The sequence below is a fragment of the Symphalangus syndactylus genome, chromosome 16 (genome assembly GCF_028878055.3).
Source record: "Symphalangus syndactylus isolate Jambi chromosome 16, NHGRI_mSymSyn1-v2.1_pri, whole genome shotgun sequence".
Classification (NCBI taxonomy): domain Eukaryota; kingdom Metazoa; phylum Chordata; class Mammalia; order Primates; family Hylobatidae; genus Symphalangus; species Symphalangus syndactylus.
The window spans coordinates 91,441,573-91,460,133 of NC_072438.2; the positions used below are offsets into that span (position 1 = coordinate 91,441,573).

General features: G+C 40.6%; 1 protein-coding gene across 7 annotated transcripts in view; it reads left to right on the forward strand.

The window, feature by feature from the left end:
* CTNND2 (catenin delta 2) overlaps positions 1–18,561 on the forward strand; it is a 936,154-nt gene that overhangs the window by 699,569 nt on the left and 218,024 nt on the right. For all 7 annotated transcript variants that reach the window (XM_055245590.2, XM_055245587.2, XM_055245588.2 and 4 more), the window contains one exon: positions 6,505–6,718. In XM_055245590.2, coding sequence (XP_055101565.1) covers positions 6,505–6,718 — 214 coding nt within the window. The remainder of the gene's footprint in view (positions 1–6,504; positions 6,719–18,561) is intronic.

Consider the following 18,561-nt stretch of genomic DNA (forward strand, 5'->3'; position numbering starts at 1 on the left):
TTACTTTGAGTCTCAGGCACAGCCTAGTTTCTTTCAACGGGAACCCAGAAGCCCAAAGATATATCCATTTTATTAAAATGAAAGATTACTGAGAGGAATAGCAGCACACACCCAGGTCCTTACCTGTTTTGAGGTCCGTGTCTCACCAAATAATAGGTTGACAAAAGCTACTCCAGCCTTTTCTGTCTTCTCTCCCCAGCTCCAAATCCCTCCTTTTTGCAAATGCAGAGCAGGTGAGCAATCTCTTCTGTTGCCCTGAATGCCTGGGAGGCCACGCCCTCAGGGTCTCACTGTCCTCTAAGCAACTTGTCATAGTATTTTTTTTTTAAAGACAGATACCTCCTGAGAGGAATTCTATTGCAAGCTGTTTAAAGTATTTTTTTAGCCACTATACATCATCATTATCATTACATTTTTATGAAGACTGTCATAAATATCTGGACACTGCTGTAATTGAATATGCTATAAATTATTCATTGATGTTGATATCAGTTTAATGATGATAGCTAATTCATTCGCAAATATATGCTATTGTCAATATATGCAGATTATGTTAAGAGTAACAACTCCTTTAGTGATGAGGCCCTATTTTTGCAATAGGTGCTATTGCATTACTTGCATTTCTCTTGTGTATAATTTAATTACCTATCCATTTGTTTTCTGATTTAAGAGGCTTAGATATATTCTACCTTGTAAGGAAAAGACAAGGAAGATACCCACTGCATCCTTCTCTTGCATGATTTTTAGATACTGTCAGTTCTAGAGTTTAAATTGTAAACATACTTCAAAGCAGCGGATTTTAGGGCAAAGGGTATGAAAACCATTTTTATTCTCCCCTGGTGGAAACTGGGAATGCATTCTAGTGTTCATTCCCCAGAGATTATCTGCATCAGGTTCAAGAATGCCCTCACTGTAAACAACCCAAAAACAAAACAAAACAAAAGACAGGCAGTAGGGCATAGTTTTGCTCTATTTGATTGGTTAATTCATCTTTTGTTTCCCCTGGGGATGGGGTTTACCAGCCTCCACCTCCCTTACTCCTTGTAGATTACTCTCGCCATCTAGATTCCTGAAGTGCACACCTAAGCAGAAAAATAAATGTGAGCCATTGACACAGGAACAACTGACTAAAGTCAATCATCTATCAAAGAACCACTTAATAAGTGAGTTTAAGACTGTCTATTCAGGTCATGTATGAAAAGTCCCTTCTGGTCACTGTCCAGTTCTATAAGGTCCAGGAAAGTAGCAGATATGAGAATTGTTCAGTCCAGATTCAAATGAAGCTATCATTTCCCCATATGTATTTCAACATTCATCATTTCAATTTTAATCATTTGTATGAATGTGAATAAATCTGAATCACACAGGTAGTCTTAAAAGAGAAGGAGACACAATGAGGCACCACTACACACCTATCAGAATGACCAGAATGCAAAAGGTGACAGCGCCAAATGGCTAGGGAGGATGTGGAGCAACAGGAACTCCCGTTCACTGCTGGTGGGAATGTGGAACAGCCATTTTGAAAGAATGTATAGCAGTTTCTTACCAACTAAACATACTTTTATCATGTAATCCAACAATAGCACATCTTGGTATTACTAAAGGAGTTGAAAACTTATGTCTACTCAAAAACCTGCACGCAAATGTTTATAGCAATGTTATACAACATTGCCAAAACTTGGAAGCAACCAAGATGTCCTTCAGTAGATGAATGAAGAAACTGTGGTACATCCAGAAAATGGAATATTATTCAACATTCAACACTAAAAAGAAATGAGATACCTAGCGACATGGAGAAACCTTAAATGTTTATTACTAATAGAAAGAAGACAATCTGAAAAGGCTACATACTATATTATTCCAACTATTTGAAATTCTAGAAAAGGCAAAATCATGGAAACAGTAAAAAGATCAGTGGTTGCCAAGGGTCAGTGGAAAGGGAGGGATAAATAGGCAAAGCACAGAGGATTTTTTAGGGCAGTGAAACTTCTGTATGCAACTATAATGGAGGATACATGTCATTGTACATATATTAATAATAGAGGGTACAACCCAGGAATGAACCCTATTGTGACTTTGGACTATTGAACTCTATAGAATTTGTGTCATAACAATGTGTCAATGTAGATTCATCCACTGTAACAAATGTACCTTTAGGGTGCAGATTGTTGATAGTAGGGGAGCTATGCCTATGTGGGGGCAGGGAGTACATGAGAATTTTGCCCTTTCTGCTCAATTTTGCTGTGAACCTAAACCTGCTCTAAAAAGGAGAGAGAGAGAGAAACAGATACCTGACAACCAGCTGCACCGTTCATCTCGTAAATACCTATTCACTTACCACCTTATGACAGGCACTCTTTTAGTGCATTTTATTTTATTGTTGAATTATATATAAATATAAGATATACATTTACTAGCATTTTATTGACTTTATTTTAATATTATGAAACCTAAAATCTTTCAAGATTTGACTTTTAAAGAATTCTGCCTGAGGCCTGGCACGGTGGTTCACGTTTGTAATCCCAGCACTTTGGGAGACAGAGGCAGATAAATTGCTTGAGCCTAGGAGTTGAAGACCAGCCTGGGCAACATGGCGAAACCTCATGTCTTCTAAGTGAATCGCTTGAACCCTGGAGGCGGAGGTTGCAGTGAGCCAAGATCGCACCACTGCACTCCCGCCTGGGTGACAGAGCGCAACTCTGTCTAAACAAAACAAAACAAAACAAACAAAGCAAAAACAATTCTGCATGAAGATGATTAAAGAAATAATGTGAGGAGGGGGTAAACTGACCTGCACTGATGATATGTTAACAAAAACCTGGGCTCAGCTTGCTGGATGTGGAGTGATCAACTAGGGGGATAAATTGCAACTAGACAACTTGTCATTTTGGAGGAGAATAAATAAAGGTGCCATTTCAAAGAAGACAAGTTTCTCCTGATAGGTTTTCAGAAAGTTGTACATTTTAAGTGTTTAAAATAGGTTTGTTTGGAAGCTTGGTAAGATTTCATGTTAGGTACCAGAAGAAACTGGTAGATGGATTGGGTGCAAGAAATTGGAGGAAGGGGCCAGGTGCGGTGGCTCATGCCTGTAATCCCAGCCCTTTGGGAGGCCGAGTCAGGCAGATCACCTGAGGTCAGGAGTTCTAGACCAGCCTGACCAATATGATGAAACCTTGTCTCTACTAAAAATGCAAAAATTAGCTAGACGTGGTGGCATGTGCCTGTAATCCCAGCTGCTCGGGAGGCTGAGAAAGGAGAATTGCTTGAGCCCAGGAGGCGGAGGTTTTAGTGAGCCGAGATCGTGCCATTACACTCCAGCCTGGGCAACAAGAGCGAAACTCCATCTCAAAAAAAAAAAAAAAAAAAAAAAAAATGAAAGAAATTGGAGGAAGGAAGGGTCCTGGAGAAAATCAAAATAGAGGGAACGTGAAGAGGACGGCATCGGAGCCACGCACAGCCACCAAAAGCAAGAGGACTGGAGTCCATGTCATAGCCTCCCTTCTGGTCCTGATGGGAGAGGGGAGGCTGCAGGGGGAGGAAGGAGAACCAAGGACCTCGCCATCCCATTTCACACATGTGGCCATTTACATTTTAACTCTGAGTAATGTTTGGCTTCAGAAAACGAAAGTAGGATTCTCACATTCTTAGATAATATTCAACCCCAAGGAAACAAGTTTTAATATAGAGGATCTGGTGACCCCAAATAAGAGCAAAAGAAAAAGGTTAATTGACTTATTTAAGTTTATCTAAATAGATTAAAATCGAATGGAAAATCTCACTATAAATTTGGGTATATGGCATTAATTAGGGTCATACTGAAAACGTGTTTTCATTTTAGCATTAAGAATTCATGCTGCATTCAGTTTGAATTCATTCTCCCTTTTAATGTTTTGGAATATTTTAATCACTTAATGCATTAAATCATATGAATTGGAAATATAATAAATTAGGAATATTAATTGTAGCATCCAATATAGCTAAAATATATACATATGAATAAAATGCATAGATTGATTGATGATGCCATCTGTTTTTAGTACATCACCAATAGATTCACTGTAAGAATGGATTTATTATCTCTTTTCAATGGTTTCATCATTATTTAAATAACTAAACTCAGAGAACTTTGAACTAAATCACACATGGGCAAATATACACACATAGAGAACGTGACACTCATAGTTTAACCTTTTTTGTACACGTGGAATATCCCTTCTCAAGCACTATAATAAAGTGGATGTGCTTATAATCTGGGTGCATGAATAAGACACACCTATATAGGAATACAAACATCATCTCTCCTGGGTGGGTGCCAAGCAAGCCCTGGGTAGAACTGTGAGTTGGGCAAAGTTGTTTCCCACTTTTTTTTCTCTTTCCTTAGTTGACCCAAAAGGTCCTTGAGTCTCCCTTACCCAGGTGCTGTGACCACCCTCAGGCTGGGCAACCATAACCCCCTCAACCACACTGTCCCTCTACGTCCCTCCCTCTTCCTTCCCTGTCATGTTCCCATGGAGGCACCATATGTGAAATGCTGCATTCATGGTTTCCAACTTAGGAATTTAGAGTCCAAGAGTGCTCTGAGGATTTCCACTTTTTCTGCTTTCATTTGCTGATGAATGAAAATAATTCCCATAGGCATATTCGGAATCATCAGAGGCCACCCTGTATAAATGAAACATGCTCTATTTTGTTTGTAAGCTGGGTTGGAAGAGCTGCAGGGCTGAGGCCTCTGGATACATCCTTGGCTGTTCACAAAAGAGGTGTTTGTTTGTTTGTTTTTTGTCTTTAAAGAGGGATATTTCTTCATTTTGAAAACACTATTTTAGCAAAGCTGAGCAACACCAACGTAGCAAGTAATATATTAATTAACCCTCTCCATTCATTTGACAAATATTTCCTGAACATTTATGAGGTGTCTGGCATTGCACTGGGTTTAGGGATAAGGATATATAACAGAGACGTTTCCTCCCAGAACACGCATCCTAATAGGAGAAGACGGACAATAATGACAAACATAACAAATAAGTTAGAACATGACAAATCCTATGAAGAATTTAATAGCATTTGCAGATAAACAAGAATGCTGGCTTGGGGTGAGGGTGTGGTTCCAAGTGCAGTTTTAAACGGTGTGGTTAGAGTCACCTCACAGAGCAGCACTTGGGCACTATTGAAAGAGCCCGGGGATGGCCTGGCGTGGTGGCTCATGCCTGTAATCCCAGCACTTTGGGAGGTTGAGGCGGGCAGATCACAAAGTCAGGAGATCGAGACCATCCTAGCTAACATGGTCAAACACTGTCTCTACTAAAAATACAAAAAAATTAGCCAGGCATGGTGGCAGGCACCTGTAGTCCCAGCTACTTGGGAGGCTGAGGCAGGAGAATGGCGTGAACCTAGGAGACAGAGCTTGCAGTGAGCCGAGATTGCGCCACTGCACTCCAGCCTAGGCGACAGACCGAGACTCTGTCTCAAAAAAAAAAAAAAAAAAGAAAAAGAGGCTGGGGATGCAGCCAGATGTCCCAGCACATCTGTGACATGAATGAGTTTTTCTGTAATCAAAAAATTAAGTAGAGAAGGTGCCAATCCTTCCATCCCTGAAGAACGCTGAAGCATAAAGTGTAAGAGAAGGGTATTATTCCTGGATGAATTGTGCTCTTTGTCCATATACATGCAAAAGTTTTCAGATGCAACTTTGCTAATGAAAACCCTGTGAAGTAGCCTGTGTGTTAAGGAGCCACTTTATTTTGTTTCTAATTTAAATTTTAAAATTGTTCCCGAAATCAAAGGGCAGCCAGGAGAACAAGCATCTCGAAATACACGGCAAAAATATTTTGCATTTACTTATAAAAGATTAAAATTTTCTTTTGATAAAAAGAAGAGTAAAATGTAGAGTGGTTTTGTTGTTGTTGAATCAAATACCTAAATTAAGCATAACGTGCCTTGGCCTCACATGTTCTGTCTCTCAGGTAAGAGACGTTCTTATTTCCGCGGGTCTTCGGAGATAAAACTCCTTGTGTCAGTTCTTCCAGTCTCTCATTTCGCTTCTGATTCCTTTGAAATGTTTAGAGCATATCCCTATTAAGCATAATTTTAACACTTTGTACATCATTCCTGCAGCCCTTTAAGACAGTGGTTACATTTAGTAAGTCTAGGGAATGAGGATCACTCTAATGCCTTTTATTTCTTCATGCACTTCATCCATGAGGATGTGGCATATTTTTATGGAGAGAAATGTCTAAGGCACTCATTATGAAGTTAAAATCACCTTTCCCAAATTCTATAGTTTGAAAGAAATACATTTGGGTTTTTATTGGTAGGATATTAAAGCAAATACCGGCAATCAAATATAAAGCAAACACTTATATTTTTTTTCCATTTCCTTTTGTATGCCTTAATTCAGTTTGGTGCAATTAATTGTTAGCAGATACTTTATATGAAAAACATGTTTTGTTGTAGGTAGGGAAACTTTACACTGTAAAGCAAAAGTGGTGTCCTTTGCTCTTGCAGATAAGGAGACAAGGAGGCATCCAGCTCCTGGTGGACCTGTTGGATCATCGGATGACCGAAGTCCACCGTAGTGCCTGTGGAGCTCTGAGAAACCTGGTGTATGGGAAGGCCAACGATGATAACAAAATTGCTCTGAAAAACTGTGGTGGCATCCCAGCACTGGTGAGGTTACTCCGCAAGACGACTGACCTGGAGATCCGGGAGCTGGTCACAGGTTAGAATCATTATTAAATTATTATATTTATCTCAAGATAAACTTTCCATTATCCAACACAGAGGCAAATGTACTAACCAAATAAATATTGTGGTGTTCTAATAACATAGGCGATCTCAATATGTGTTTTCAAATGAGTAAACCACTGAAGAAAAGGGTATCAGATATGACATGCATGGATTGATCATATTCACTAATCCAGTAAATGTAATCCTCACTAAAACTCTGTGATCATAGTCAGTTTTGTCAGTGGATTTAGAAGTAGTTGAGCATCGTTCAATACCCAGGGCTCTTTATTAGAATAGCATTAATAATAATCGATCAAAGGACAAGGTGTGCCAGTTTTTGCTAATAAGTTATATATCCTGGTTTCTGGTGTGGTTAACAACAGACGGCTTATCCTACTTAGTTAATTTTTTTGAATGAAATATTCATGTCTATTAAAAGTCACAATTGTTACATATTAAGGAATTTTCAAAAAGGGAACATTAAAGCTTTTTCATGATTGTAGAACTTTTGGGCTTAGTAAAATGGAGATAATTATAGTAGCCACACCATAGTCATGAGGGTTTAATAAATGAGACCTTGTAAAACATTTGGCACATACATGGAACACATGTGAACGCAGTCAGTGTTAGCCATGAGCTGTCATCCCTCCCTTTTAAAATGTGCAATGTTACTTGGAGTACTAATGGCCCAGGTGGCCTCAATACAGCATTTCAAATTACTCTGCTGCTTACTCATCTTAACCAGGCTCACTGCAGTTCTAGGTGATATTTGGTTTTCAGTTCATCAAAAAGTACCCCATCAGCAAGTATTTAGCAAATAGATTGCATAGTTGACTGTCTAAAAAGATCTTTTAATCATCTGTGATTCCATCGACCTTCTGTCTTAACTCTAAAATTTCCTTGTAGCTATGCTGATGAGGTAGATGAAAATGTGTTTTTAAAGAAAATACATTATTCAAGCCAGAGAGTCATAAATATTTGTCTATTCCTGGGTCAAGACTCGCAACGTTCGTATATTTTCTTAAATGTATACTCTTTGAGATTATTGTCACATTTCTTTCTCACTCTTAGTTATGTTAGAACTAGATGTAAATTAGTTGTTTTCTTTTGTTTTTTCTTTCTGTAAGTAGAAAATCGTCTTTGTGGAAAAAATAATAATTGTTAAGAATTACCGTACTACTAAGGCAATGTTTCACACCAAACTAATGTGGGAAGACATGAGTCAGGGAAAGTAAAAGTACTTTTATCTACACAGTATGATGTCTATGATAGTTTGGGGTGAGTTATGTAACTGAAAGTATTTCCTACCATTATGGTTATGAACACCCATCCTTATATTTGTGGGCTGTGCTTAAGTTGGAACTGCCTGCAAAAGAAAGAGCTCAGTGCATGTGATGGGGACAGGAGGCTTCCGTGCAGTAAGACTCCACCAACAGATACATGAAGCCACGAGAAATGAAGACCAGCAGAGCACCTTCTGTGTACACCGTATGGATTCGTTTATGATTTGAAAAGAATTGGATTTGACTAAAATTTGAATTTGCTCCAACACAAAATTCATTGTCTAGAAGAACCCCTCTGTGGTGGCTTCCCTGATTGCCAAAGAAGCTCAGCCATGTGCCAAAAGTTGAGATGAATGATGGCTTAAAACAGAATGGAAATGCCATACCCCTGACACGTGACATCTTCTGCAGCATGTGTCTTACCCTGTGCTGCCATTTGAAGCAGCTATAAAGGAACTGACCGCAGTCTACTCCACTGCCTTTGACATTGCTTCTGACAGCTTCTGGGTGTCAGCCATTCACATGTGCCTGGGCAACATCAGAAATTCCTATGTGAGCCCCATTTGGAAAACCAAAGGCATAACCTCTTGTTTCTTTTCCTGGTGAAACACAGGCTGTAGGAAGGATGCTTACTTGATGTACGGAGAGGATACACTCTTATTCCACTTCTTTTAAGAAGAAGGAGGTTTGCACCCACTGTCACGTCTTGACCCACTGTGTTCTCATCAGCATGTGCTAGGGGTTTGAGGCTCTCTCTGTGTCTCCTCCTAGAAGAAATGCTGTCTTTTGGCGTGATAGCCACATCCGTTAAGATGGACAGTGGTTGTTACTTCAATGGATGTTTTCTGCCTTTCCAGAAGCATTTTCATATTGTGCTTAGCTGAACTTCAGGCATCAGTTTCACCTTTCTCAAAGAAAAACATATCAGAACATGTTGACAAGCTGAAGTTCATGGTTTCTGAAGTTGCCATCATGGATTCTTTAGAAAATCCACAAGCCCTTTGGCCAAGCTTCCACTCTAGTAAAGGAAATTGGAAGACAGCATCTAGGAGAACATTCTAGTGTGGAAGGAATTGCTACTGTAAGCCAGTCTAGTGATTGGCTCTAGACCAAGCCTTCTGAGTTTCCTTACTGGCAGAAACCTGAGGGGGCCTGGAAACCTGCAGGACTCAGCTGACTTCTGCACAGACATTGCCTCAATGATGTAAAGCAAGCCAAAGCCAGCTTCACTGCCCAAAGCAAAACTAAAATGAGGCAAAAGGAATTCACCTCAGAGAAAGCTTGGATTCTGTTGACCAAGCCTTGGATGCCCTCAGTTGACTACACAGTGCAGCCACGGAGATGCCTACACCAGTGCCCCTACAGTGGTGAGGCTCTGCTCTGAATGGTCAGGCGTGTGCAGCACTGGATGCTACATATTTAAAGCGATGGGCCTGACAAACATGTCCACATTTTAGGAACTTGCTAGATGAGCAGCAAGGGAGTGGATGACCCTGAGAGGTGGAGTAGGGTACAAGAAGAAAGGCTGCCTTCACGCCTGTCGTTGCAAGGAGCTGCCACAAATCTGTTCAGGAATTAGGTCAGATATCCATGCATGAATTAAACAAAACAATGATCTAAGTGTAACAACTATACCCCTTACTTCCTTTGCAATTCTCCCGTGGATCTAATACAGAGCTCAGCAAAGAATAATGACTCAGTACATTACAGGAGCCCCGCCAGTACAGGGGAGTTTTTTCTGATCACTTTCCTTCCTATTATCTCATGGATGAGAACAAATGTTGAACAAAAAATTACAGGGGAAGGCAGGGTAAGGTCTCCCTTTGAATTTCTTACTTATTTGTAGACTAGGATGTATTATAAGCAAATATTCAAAAGAACAATTGTAGTGATTTTTAAAAAACTAAAGCATAGTTTATAAACCAGATTTTCGATTAGACCTAGCTATATATCCAGAAGAACCTATGATGTCAAGAGTGCCAAATTATAAATAAGAAATAAATGATCTTGCAGAGGTTTAAATTATGTACTGAATATTGCTTGGCAAACTATTCGAACAATGATAGTGTTAAAATTGAGATATTTACATACATTTACATTCAACACATAAACATGCATGCTAAAAAAACAGCTGCCTGTTTGCACGGCAGTATCTCTTCACAGCAGAATATATTTTGCTGCCTGCTATGTCTTGCAATAAATAATTTTCTTCCTATGCAATAATTACTATGAGATGATGTTGAGAATTTTATTTAAATCCAATAGAAGCTATTGTATGCTAGCCATTGCTTGAAAAGCTCCGAAGCAAATAAACTTTGATTAGAAATGCTGCACGTCCTTTGGGCCTGACTAATATAATTTTTCTCTCTCTAAATATGGAAACAATGGACCAAAATTTTTAGTATGCCCAACTAAAGATTTCAGAAAGCTTTACAAATCATAATAAAATGGTTTTTATTAAACTATAGAACTTAGTAAATAAGTTTTACTTTGGTGAAAGCGCGTGTCTTGAGAGCTTTGCTTCTCCAGAAGCAGAGTGTGTTTGTGCATCTGATGCTTCACATATCCAGATGGCCTTTCCTTTTAGTTAAGGAGTCAGGCTGAGGACTCAACCTTATCCTTCATTTTGGGCATCATTCATTCCTCCTTTCTCCATAGAAGTCCCTTCCAGAATCCTCTGTCTTTGGGACGGATTTGGATATTGCTCTCTAGACCTGCACAGCAATTCTGGATTAGAACTTCTGTTTCCAAGATCCTATGCCCTCTTCTCTCTTGTTTTTCTCTCTCATAAGTTCCTGAAAAGGGATGCTTAGGAGATTAAATTCTGAAAAAATAAGTCTAACCCTCACACATGAGTGATGTTTACTAGATACACAATTCTAGATGGAAAATTATTTTTCTCAGGAATATTTTCTATAATTTAATTGTAGCCTTAATACTATTAAATTCTCTTGTGATATGTCTAGGTGTGTGCCTTTTTTAAAAAAAATCATTGAACATTTTCAATGTAAAGAGTCATGACCTTCTTCAGTGCCAGAAAATTTTCTTCTTCTCTTTTAAAATAATTCTTTTGTCTCCATTTCCTCTGTCATCTCTTTCTGAAATTAGTCAGATTTTGAGCCTCTTGGATTATTTCTCTTGTATTTTCTTATGAAATTTGGAGCCCTTTGCCTTTTTATCGTATGTTCCGAAAGAATTCGCCAATATCCAACATTTCTTTTCCCCCAATTTTTCTGTGACTTCTATGCTCCCACTACCAGGGGCCCAAGAGGGTATCATCTTTTTAAAGGAAAAATTCTAAGAATTCTTTTTTGTGTTTTTTAATAGCTCCTATTTTTGTTTTATGAATGTAAGGTATTTTTGAATTTCTCTAAGGATATTAGTTAGAACTTAAGTTTGTTTTTATCTCTTTGGCATGAATTATCTTAATTTTTTTCATTGCCACCTTTTCTTTTTTTATGGTGGGCTTTTTTTTTTATTATACTTTAAGTCTTAGGGTACATGTGCACAATGTGCAGGTTTGTCACATATGTATCCATGTGCCATGTTGTTTTGCTGCACCCATTAACTCGTCATTTAGCATTAGGTATATCTCCTAATGCTGTCCCTCCCCCCTCCCCTCACCCCACAACAGTCCCCACAGTGTGATGTTCCCCTTCCTGTGTCCATGAGTTCTCATAGTTCAATTCCCACCTATGAGTGAGAACATGCGGTGTTTGGTTTTTTGTCCTTGCCATAGTTTACTGAGAATGATGTTTTCCAGTTTCATCCATGTCCCTACAAAGGACATGAGCTCATCATTTTTTATGGCTGCATAGTATTCCATGGTGTATATGTGCCACATTTTCTTAATCCAGTCTATCGTTGTTGGACATTTGGGTTGGTTCCAACTCTTTGCTATTGTGAATAGTGCCGCAATAAACATACGTGTGCATGTGTCTTTGTGGCAGCATGATTTATAGTCCTTTGGGTATATACCCAGTAATGGGATGGCTGGGTCAAATGGTATTTCTACTTCTAGATCCCTGAGGAATCGCCACACTGACTTCCACAGTGGTTGAACTAGTTTAGAGTCCCACCAACACTGTAAAAGTGTTCCTTTTTCTCCACATCCTCTCCAGCACCTGTTGTTTCCTGACTTTTTAATGATGACCGTTCTAACTGTTGTGAGATGGTATCTCACTGTGGTTTTGATTTGCATTTCTCTGATGGCCAGGGATGATGAGCATTTTTTCATGTGTTTTTTGGCTGCATAAATGTCTTCTTTTGAGAAGTGTCTGTTCATGTCCTTCGCCCACTTTTTGATGGGGTTGTTTGTTTTTTTCTTGTAAATTTGTTTGAGTTCATTGTAGATTCTGGATATTAGCCCTTTGTCAGATGAGTAGGTTGCAAAAATTTTCTCCCATTCTGTAGGTTGCTTGTTCACTCTGATGATAGTTTCTTTTGCTGTGCAGAAGCTCTTTAGTTTAATTAGATCCCATTTGTCAATTTTGGCTTTTGTTGCCATTGCTTTTGGTGTTTTAGACATGAAGTCCTTGCCCACACCTATGTCCTGAATGGTATTGCCTAGGTTTTCTTGCAGGATTTTAATGGTTTTAGGTCTAACATGTAAGTCTTTAATCCATCTTGAATTAATTTTTGTATAAGGTGTAAGGAAGGAATCCAATTTCAGCTTTCTACATATTGCTAGCCAGTTTTCCCAGCACCATTTATTAAATAGGGAATCCTTTCCCCATTTCTTGTTTTTGTCAGGTTTGTCAAAGATCAGATATTTGTAGCTATGCGGCATCATTTCTGAGGGCTCTGTTCTGTTCCATTGATCTATGTCTCTGTTGTGGTACCAGTACCATGCTGTTTTGGTTACTGTAGCCTTGTAGTATAGTTTGAAGTCAGGTAGCATGATGCCTCCAGCTTTGTTCTTTTGGCTTAGGATTGACTTGGCGATGCGGGCTCTTTTTTGGTTCCATATGAACTTTAAAGTAGTTTTTTCCAATTCTGTGAAGAAAGTCATTGGTAGCTTGATGGGGATGGCATTGAATCTATAAATTGCCTTGGGTAGTATGGCCATTTTCACGATATTGATTCTTCCAACCCATGAGCATGGAATGTTCTTCCATTTGTTTGTATCCTCTTTTATTCATTGAGCAGTGGTTGGTAGTTCTCCTTGAAGAGGTCCTTCATATCCCTTGTAAGTTGGATTCCTAGGTATTTTATTCTCATTGAAGCAATTGTGAATGGGAGTTCACTCATGATTTGGCTCTCTGTCTGTCTGTGATTGGTGTACAAGAATGCTTGTGATTTTTGTACATTGATTTTGTATCCTGAGACTTTGCTGAAGTTGCTAATCAGCTTAAGGAGATTTTAGGCTGAGACGATGGGGTTTTCTAGATATACAATCATGTCATCTGCAAACGGGGACAATTTGACTTCCTCTTTTCCTAATTGAATACCCTTTATTTCCTTCTCCTGCCTGATTGCCCTGGCCAGAACTTCCAGCACTATGTTGAATAGGAGTGGTGAGAGAGGGCATCCCTGTCTTGTGCCAGTTTTCAAAGGGAATGCTTCCAGTTTTTGCCCATTCAGTATGATATTGGCTGTGGGTTTGTCGTAGATAGCTCTTATTATTTTGAGATACATCCCATCAATACCTAATTTACTGAGAGTTTTTAGCCTGAAGCGTTGTTGAATTTTGTCAAAGGTCTTTTCTGCATCTATTGAGATAATCATGTGGTTTTTGTCTTTGTTTCTGTTTATATGCTGGATTACATTTATTGATTTGCATATGTTGAACCAGCCTTGCATCCCAGGGATGAAGCCCACTTGATCATGGTGTATAAGCTTTTTATGTGCTGCTGGATTCGGTTTGCCAGTATTTTATTGAGGATTTTTCCATCAATGTTCATCAAGGATATTGGTCTGAAATTCTCTTTTTTGGTTATGTTTCTGCCAGGCTTTGGTATCAGGACGATGCTGGCTTCATAAAATGTGTTAGGGAGGATTCCCTCTTTTTCTATCGATTGGAATAGTTTCAGAAGGAATTTTACCAGTTCCTCCTTGTACCTCTGGAGAATTCGGCTGTGAATTCATCAGGTCCTGGACTCTTTTTGGTTGGTAAGCTATTGATTATTGCCACAATTTCAGAACCTGTTATTGGTCTATTCAGAGATTCAGCTTCTTCCTGGTTTAGTCTTGGGAGGGTGTATTTGTCGAGGAATTTATCCACTTCTTCTAGATTTTCTAGTTTATTTGCATAGAGGTGTTTGTAGTATTCTCTGATGGTAGATTGTATTTCTGTGGGATCCGTGGTGATATCCCCTTTTTCATTTTTTATTGCATCTATTTGATTCTTCTCTCTTTTCTTCTTTATTAATCTTGCTAGTGGTCTATCAATTTTGCTGATCTTTTCAAAACACCAGCTCCTGGATTCATTAATTTTTTGAAGGGTTTTTTGTGTCTCTATTTCCTTCAGTTCTGCTCTGATTTTAGTTATTTCTAGCCTTCTGCTAGCTTTTGAATGTGTTTGCTCTTGCTTTTCTAGTTCTTTTAATTGTGATTTTAGGGTGTCAATTTTGGATCTTTCCTGCTTTCTCTTGTGGGCATTTGGTGCTATAAATTTCCCTCTACACACTGCTTTGAATGTGTCCCAGAGATTCTGGTATATGGTGGGCTTTTTCACTGATTTTGCAGGCTTACTTCAAATCTGTTGTGGTCTTCAGTTTTCTGCTTATTTTTAAAATAGTGGAAAAGAGTTTTTCTGAGCTCTCTGCACATCAGTGAAGCTTGTTCACAGTGAAGCTTCACTTCAGGGTGAGTGAGTGGAAGGGAACTGTTGTAGTGGGGAGTCTTTTAATTGTCTTAATGAGGAGGGTTTTTCTGTAAAGCCCAGATATCCACAGTATCGTTTTGGTTCTCCCCAACTCAATCCATCTCTTTGGAGATTCTTCTGAGTTGTTTATTTTGTTTGTTGGCCTGGAGGAAGGGGACAGTACTTTCCTGTCTGCTGGGTATTCTTTCAACCTAGGTGGAAATGGAGAATGAGAGGTGACTACTTCCTTTCAATCACCCCTTTCTAGCTTGTCTTCCCATTTCTGCACCCCAGGTGCCTGCCGTCTCTTGAGTATACATCTTTCCTAGGGTTCCACCAGGACAGTCAGCCACCTCCCTGGGATAGGGTCCCCTCTGTGTGTATCCTGGGCTATGCTGGCTTCTCCCTGAGCTCCATCTGTCAGCTCATCTCTGGCTGTTTTGTATCTTACAGAAATGTGATGAAATTTATTGTCTGAATTACTCCTTCCTTTCTCTTCTCTATTCCATTATGTCCATGGTAAATAACATCTTCTGTCCTGTAGGAGTTCAGAACTCATACAGTGAACTCTGAGCAGTTTTGAAGATTTAAAAAAGTGCAAATATGTTTACAGATATTATCTCTGTTGCTGACAGAAGCCAAGCTGGAGGCCTTCTTTAAGGTCTGTCAGCCAAGTGACCTTGCTAATTTAACAGAAGTTCGGGTATAGCATTAATGAAGCACCCTGCATGAAAGGAGACACTGGAACAGAGAGGATGCATTTATCCCACTGACATCCCCAGCCTATTTTTCTTTCACCCTCTTTGTTATGATCACCCAGAGGCATAGCCCCTCTCCCCAGAGCAGGAGCTAAGTAGTTTGTCAAGAAAGCTCTGCTTCTATCTTGATGGCACTTTTTGGGGATCACCTGGAATTCCTGGTGGGCAATTTATATATTACATCAAGAGGCACCAAAAGGGGTCAGAGGAGCAAATTATTTAAACCAAATTCAGGGTTACTATGTTCCCAAGATGTAAAATTAAGTCCAGTTTTATTTCTTATTCCAAATAATGTCCAGGTATGTTGTCCAACATAGCAAATTAGAGGTTCTGTAAGAAGACTAAACAACATCCCCAAAGACAAAAATGAATAGAGACACTTCAGGAATGAAATGCCAGCAATGTAGAGATGCTTCGAATTTTAGTATAAACCCCACCAAATATCAAATTCCCCTGGAGAAATAAAAAATCAAAGTTTAAATCCACTTTCATGTTGAAGTCCAAAGACATTAAAGTTGAAAGGAATTAAAGTCAAAAAATCAATACCTCCTGCCATTGTGTGTTGAAGTTCAAAATCCACAATTCTTAAGTTAGCTAACGTGTAAAAATCATCTTCCCCCAGTTTTTTATTCGGCACAGTCTCAGCCAGGGGGATTCTTGTGCCTCTATGGGGCCTGGGTCCTTCAGCGGCCTGAATTCGGGGCTTCCTCACACTGGAATTGGCCACATACTTTCAGGACCTCAGGGGATGCAAGATTGCGTTGTCAGCTCTCCCTCCTCTCACTCACTGTTCAAAGGTGTGAACAGTGGCCCCTGCCCATCAAATGTAGCAAGCAAGCCATTGTGACCCCCTAAGGGAAAGTATCCCAGGCACAGGCATGTTCCCAGAAGCCAGCCCTCACCAGCATTGCCGTAGGGCATCAGTGGGGTCTTTATTGGTCATCTGTGGCTGCTGTGACAGTTCACCACACATTTGGCAGCTTAACACAAGGAAGATTGATTTTCTTACGGTTCTGGAGGTTACAGGACTGACACAGACTCACCTGGCTACAATCCAACTGTCACCGGGGCTGTGTTGCTTTCAGGACGCTCTAGGGGACAGTCCATTTCCTTGCCTTCTCCAGCTTCCAAAGCTGCCCACATTCTTTGGCTCATGACCCCTTTCCACTGCCTTCAAAGCCAGCAGCATTGCATCCCTGATGAGTCCTCCACGGTCACATTTTCCTCTGATCATTGCCAGAAATGCTTCTCTGCTTTTAAAGCCCCATGTCATTAGATTTTGCCCACCGGGCTGATCCAGGATTCTCTCCATGTTAGTCTCCCCATTTTAGATTCTTTACCTTCATCCCATCTGCAAGTCCCTTTTGCCATGTAAAGGAGCCCATTCACAGGTCCTGAGGAGTCAAATGTGGGCACCTTTGGAGAATGATTATTCTGCTCCCCACAGTGTCTGAGGGAAGTGAGCGCATGGAGACACCTTGGATTTAGTCGGGGGATGCCAGCCTGGTGTTGTGTAGCTTTGAGAGTCCATCATCTGTGGACTTAACCTGAATTGGGAGAAATAAGTCCAGGCAAAGATTCATTCTGGCCTGATGCATTTCCCACTTGAAGGGAGATTCCTCCATTCCCATTGTCTCTTCTTTGGGAAACTGGAATCATAGGAATTGTTGCCACCTTGCAACATTTAGATACTGGCAGCAGAGGCAGCGCCTGTCTCCAGGTGCATCACGGTTTGACCAGGGAGGCAGAAGCACTGTAGATGACGTGGAAAAGGGGACTTGTTATCAGGATTAGACCTGACACCACGGTGAGAGCTGGTGAAAACGCCTGTGGAAGGCTTTGCCGCTGTGTCTGATGATGGGCGTGCAGTTGACACGGGCCAGCAGGCAGCAGTCAGAAAGAACAGCAGGATGTGAAGCAGGGGAAGCCAGAGCCAGCTGCCACTCATGGGGACAAATGGCACCCCTCTTTTGCCTGTCGCTGGCTGCAGATCTGCCACATGAGTGATATTCAAAGCTGCCGCTCTTTGCCACAGAGCTCTGCATGATTATTCCTGGCCGGGACCTAGGGAAGTGGAAAGAGGGGATGTGGTGGGAGCTGTCAGAGCTGTGGCCTAAGAGGTGGAGCAGCAGCAGGGGTTACGTGCACACACTGCAGCAGCCCTGATGCCCTCTGCCTGCAGCCCTCAGAGCTCAGCACTGTGCTTCACTTGCACCTGCCAGGCATCCCGCAGATGTCTCCATGGGCAGTCTCAACCTGCAACCAAGCAAGGAGGGAAATCCTGGGAAGCATAGTTGCAGTTCAGCTGGGGTGACACAGTGCAAACCCACCACTCTAGGTCTTATATGAGGTGGTTTCTTTCCCTTCCTATATAATGGAAACCTTTGATTTTGGATTTCCTCTTTGGGAGTCAGGTGTCTTGGTCCAGTGTCCCATGAGTGTGTTCTGTCCCATGGCAAGCCTTCCACTGACCTTTGGTTTGTTAGCAGGTTTTCCTCAATCCTATGGTGCAACAGTGATTTCTCTGCTTTTTATGATGGAGTTGATTTGCTCTCCTGTCCCGACAAAGATTGCAAAATCACCCTCAACAGACTCCTGAATTGGAGCTGCTCTTGCCATTGCAGGAACCTGCTGTGCCTTCAAGCCCAGACCTCTGCTGTGTGCACTGCAGGCCACTGTCTCTGCTTGCTCCTGCTCTAGGCCCCGAGAAATGCATTTTTCCAGCACTTCTTTTTACTGCTGGGATGGGATGTCCTTCTTTGATTCATTTTCCTCTGCTTTCCTTCTGCAGATCTCAGGAAGGCTCAGTTCTGTTGAACCTGCTTCCTAAGTTGGACACTTTGCTTTTTAGCATGTGGAAGTGTAGCAGTGTTTGCTGAAATTGAATCCTGACTGCCTTTTACTTTTCCTTTGTTCTTGAACCCGAAAGCATTGCACTAGAGGCAATATGCTTTTCTACCATTCTCTTCTAGATTCTAGAACAGGACTT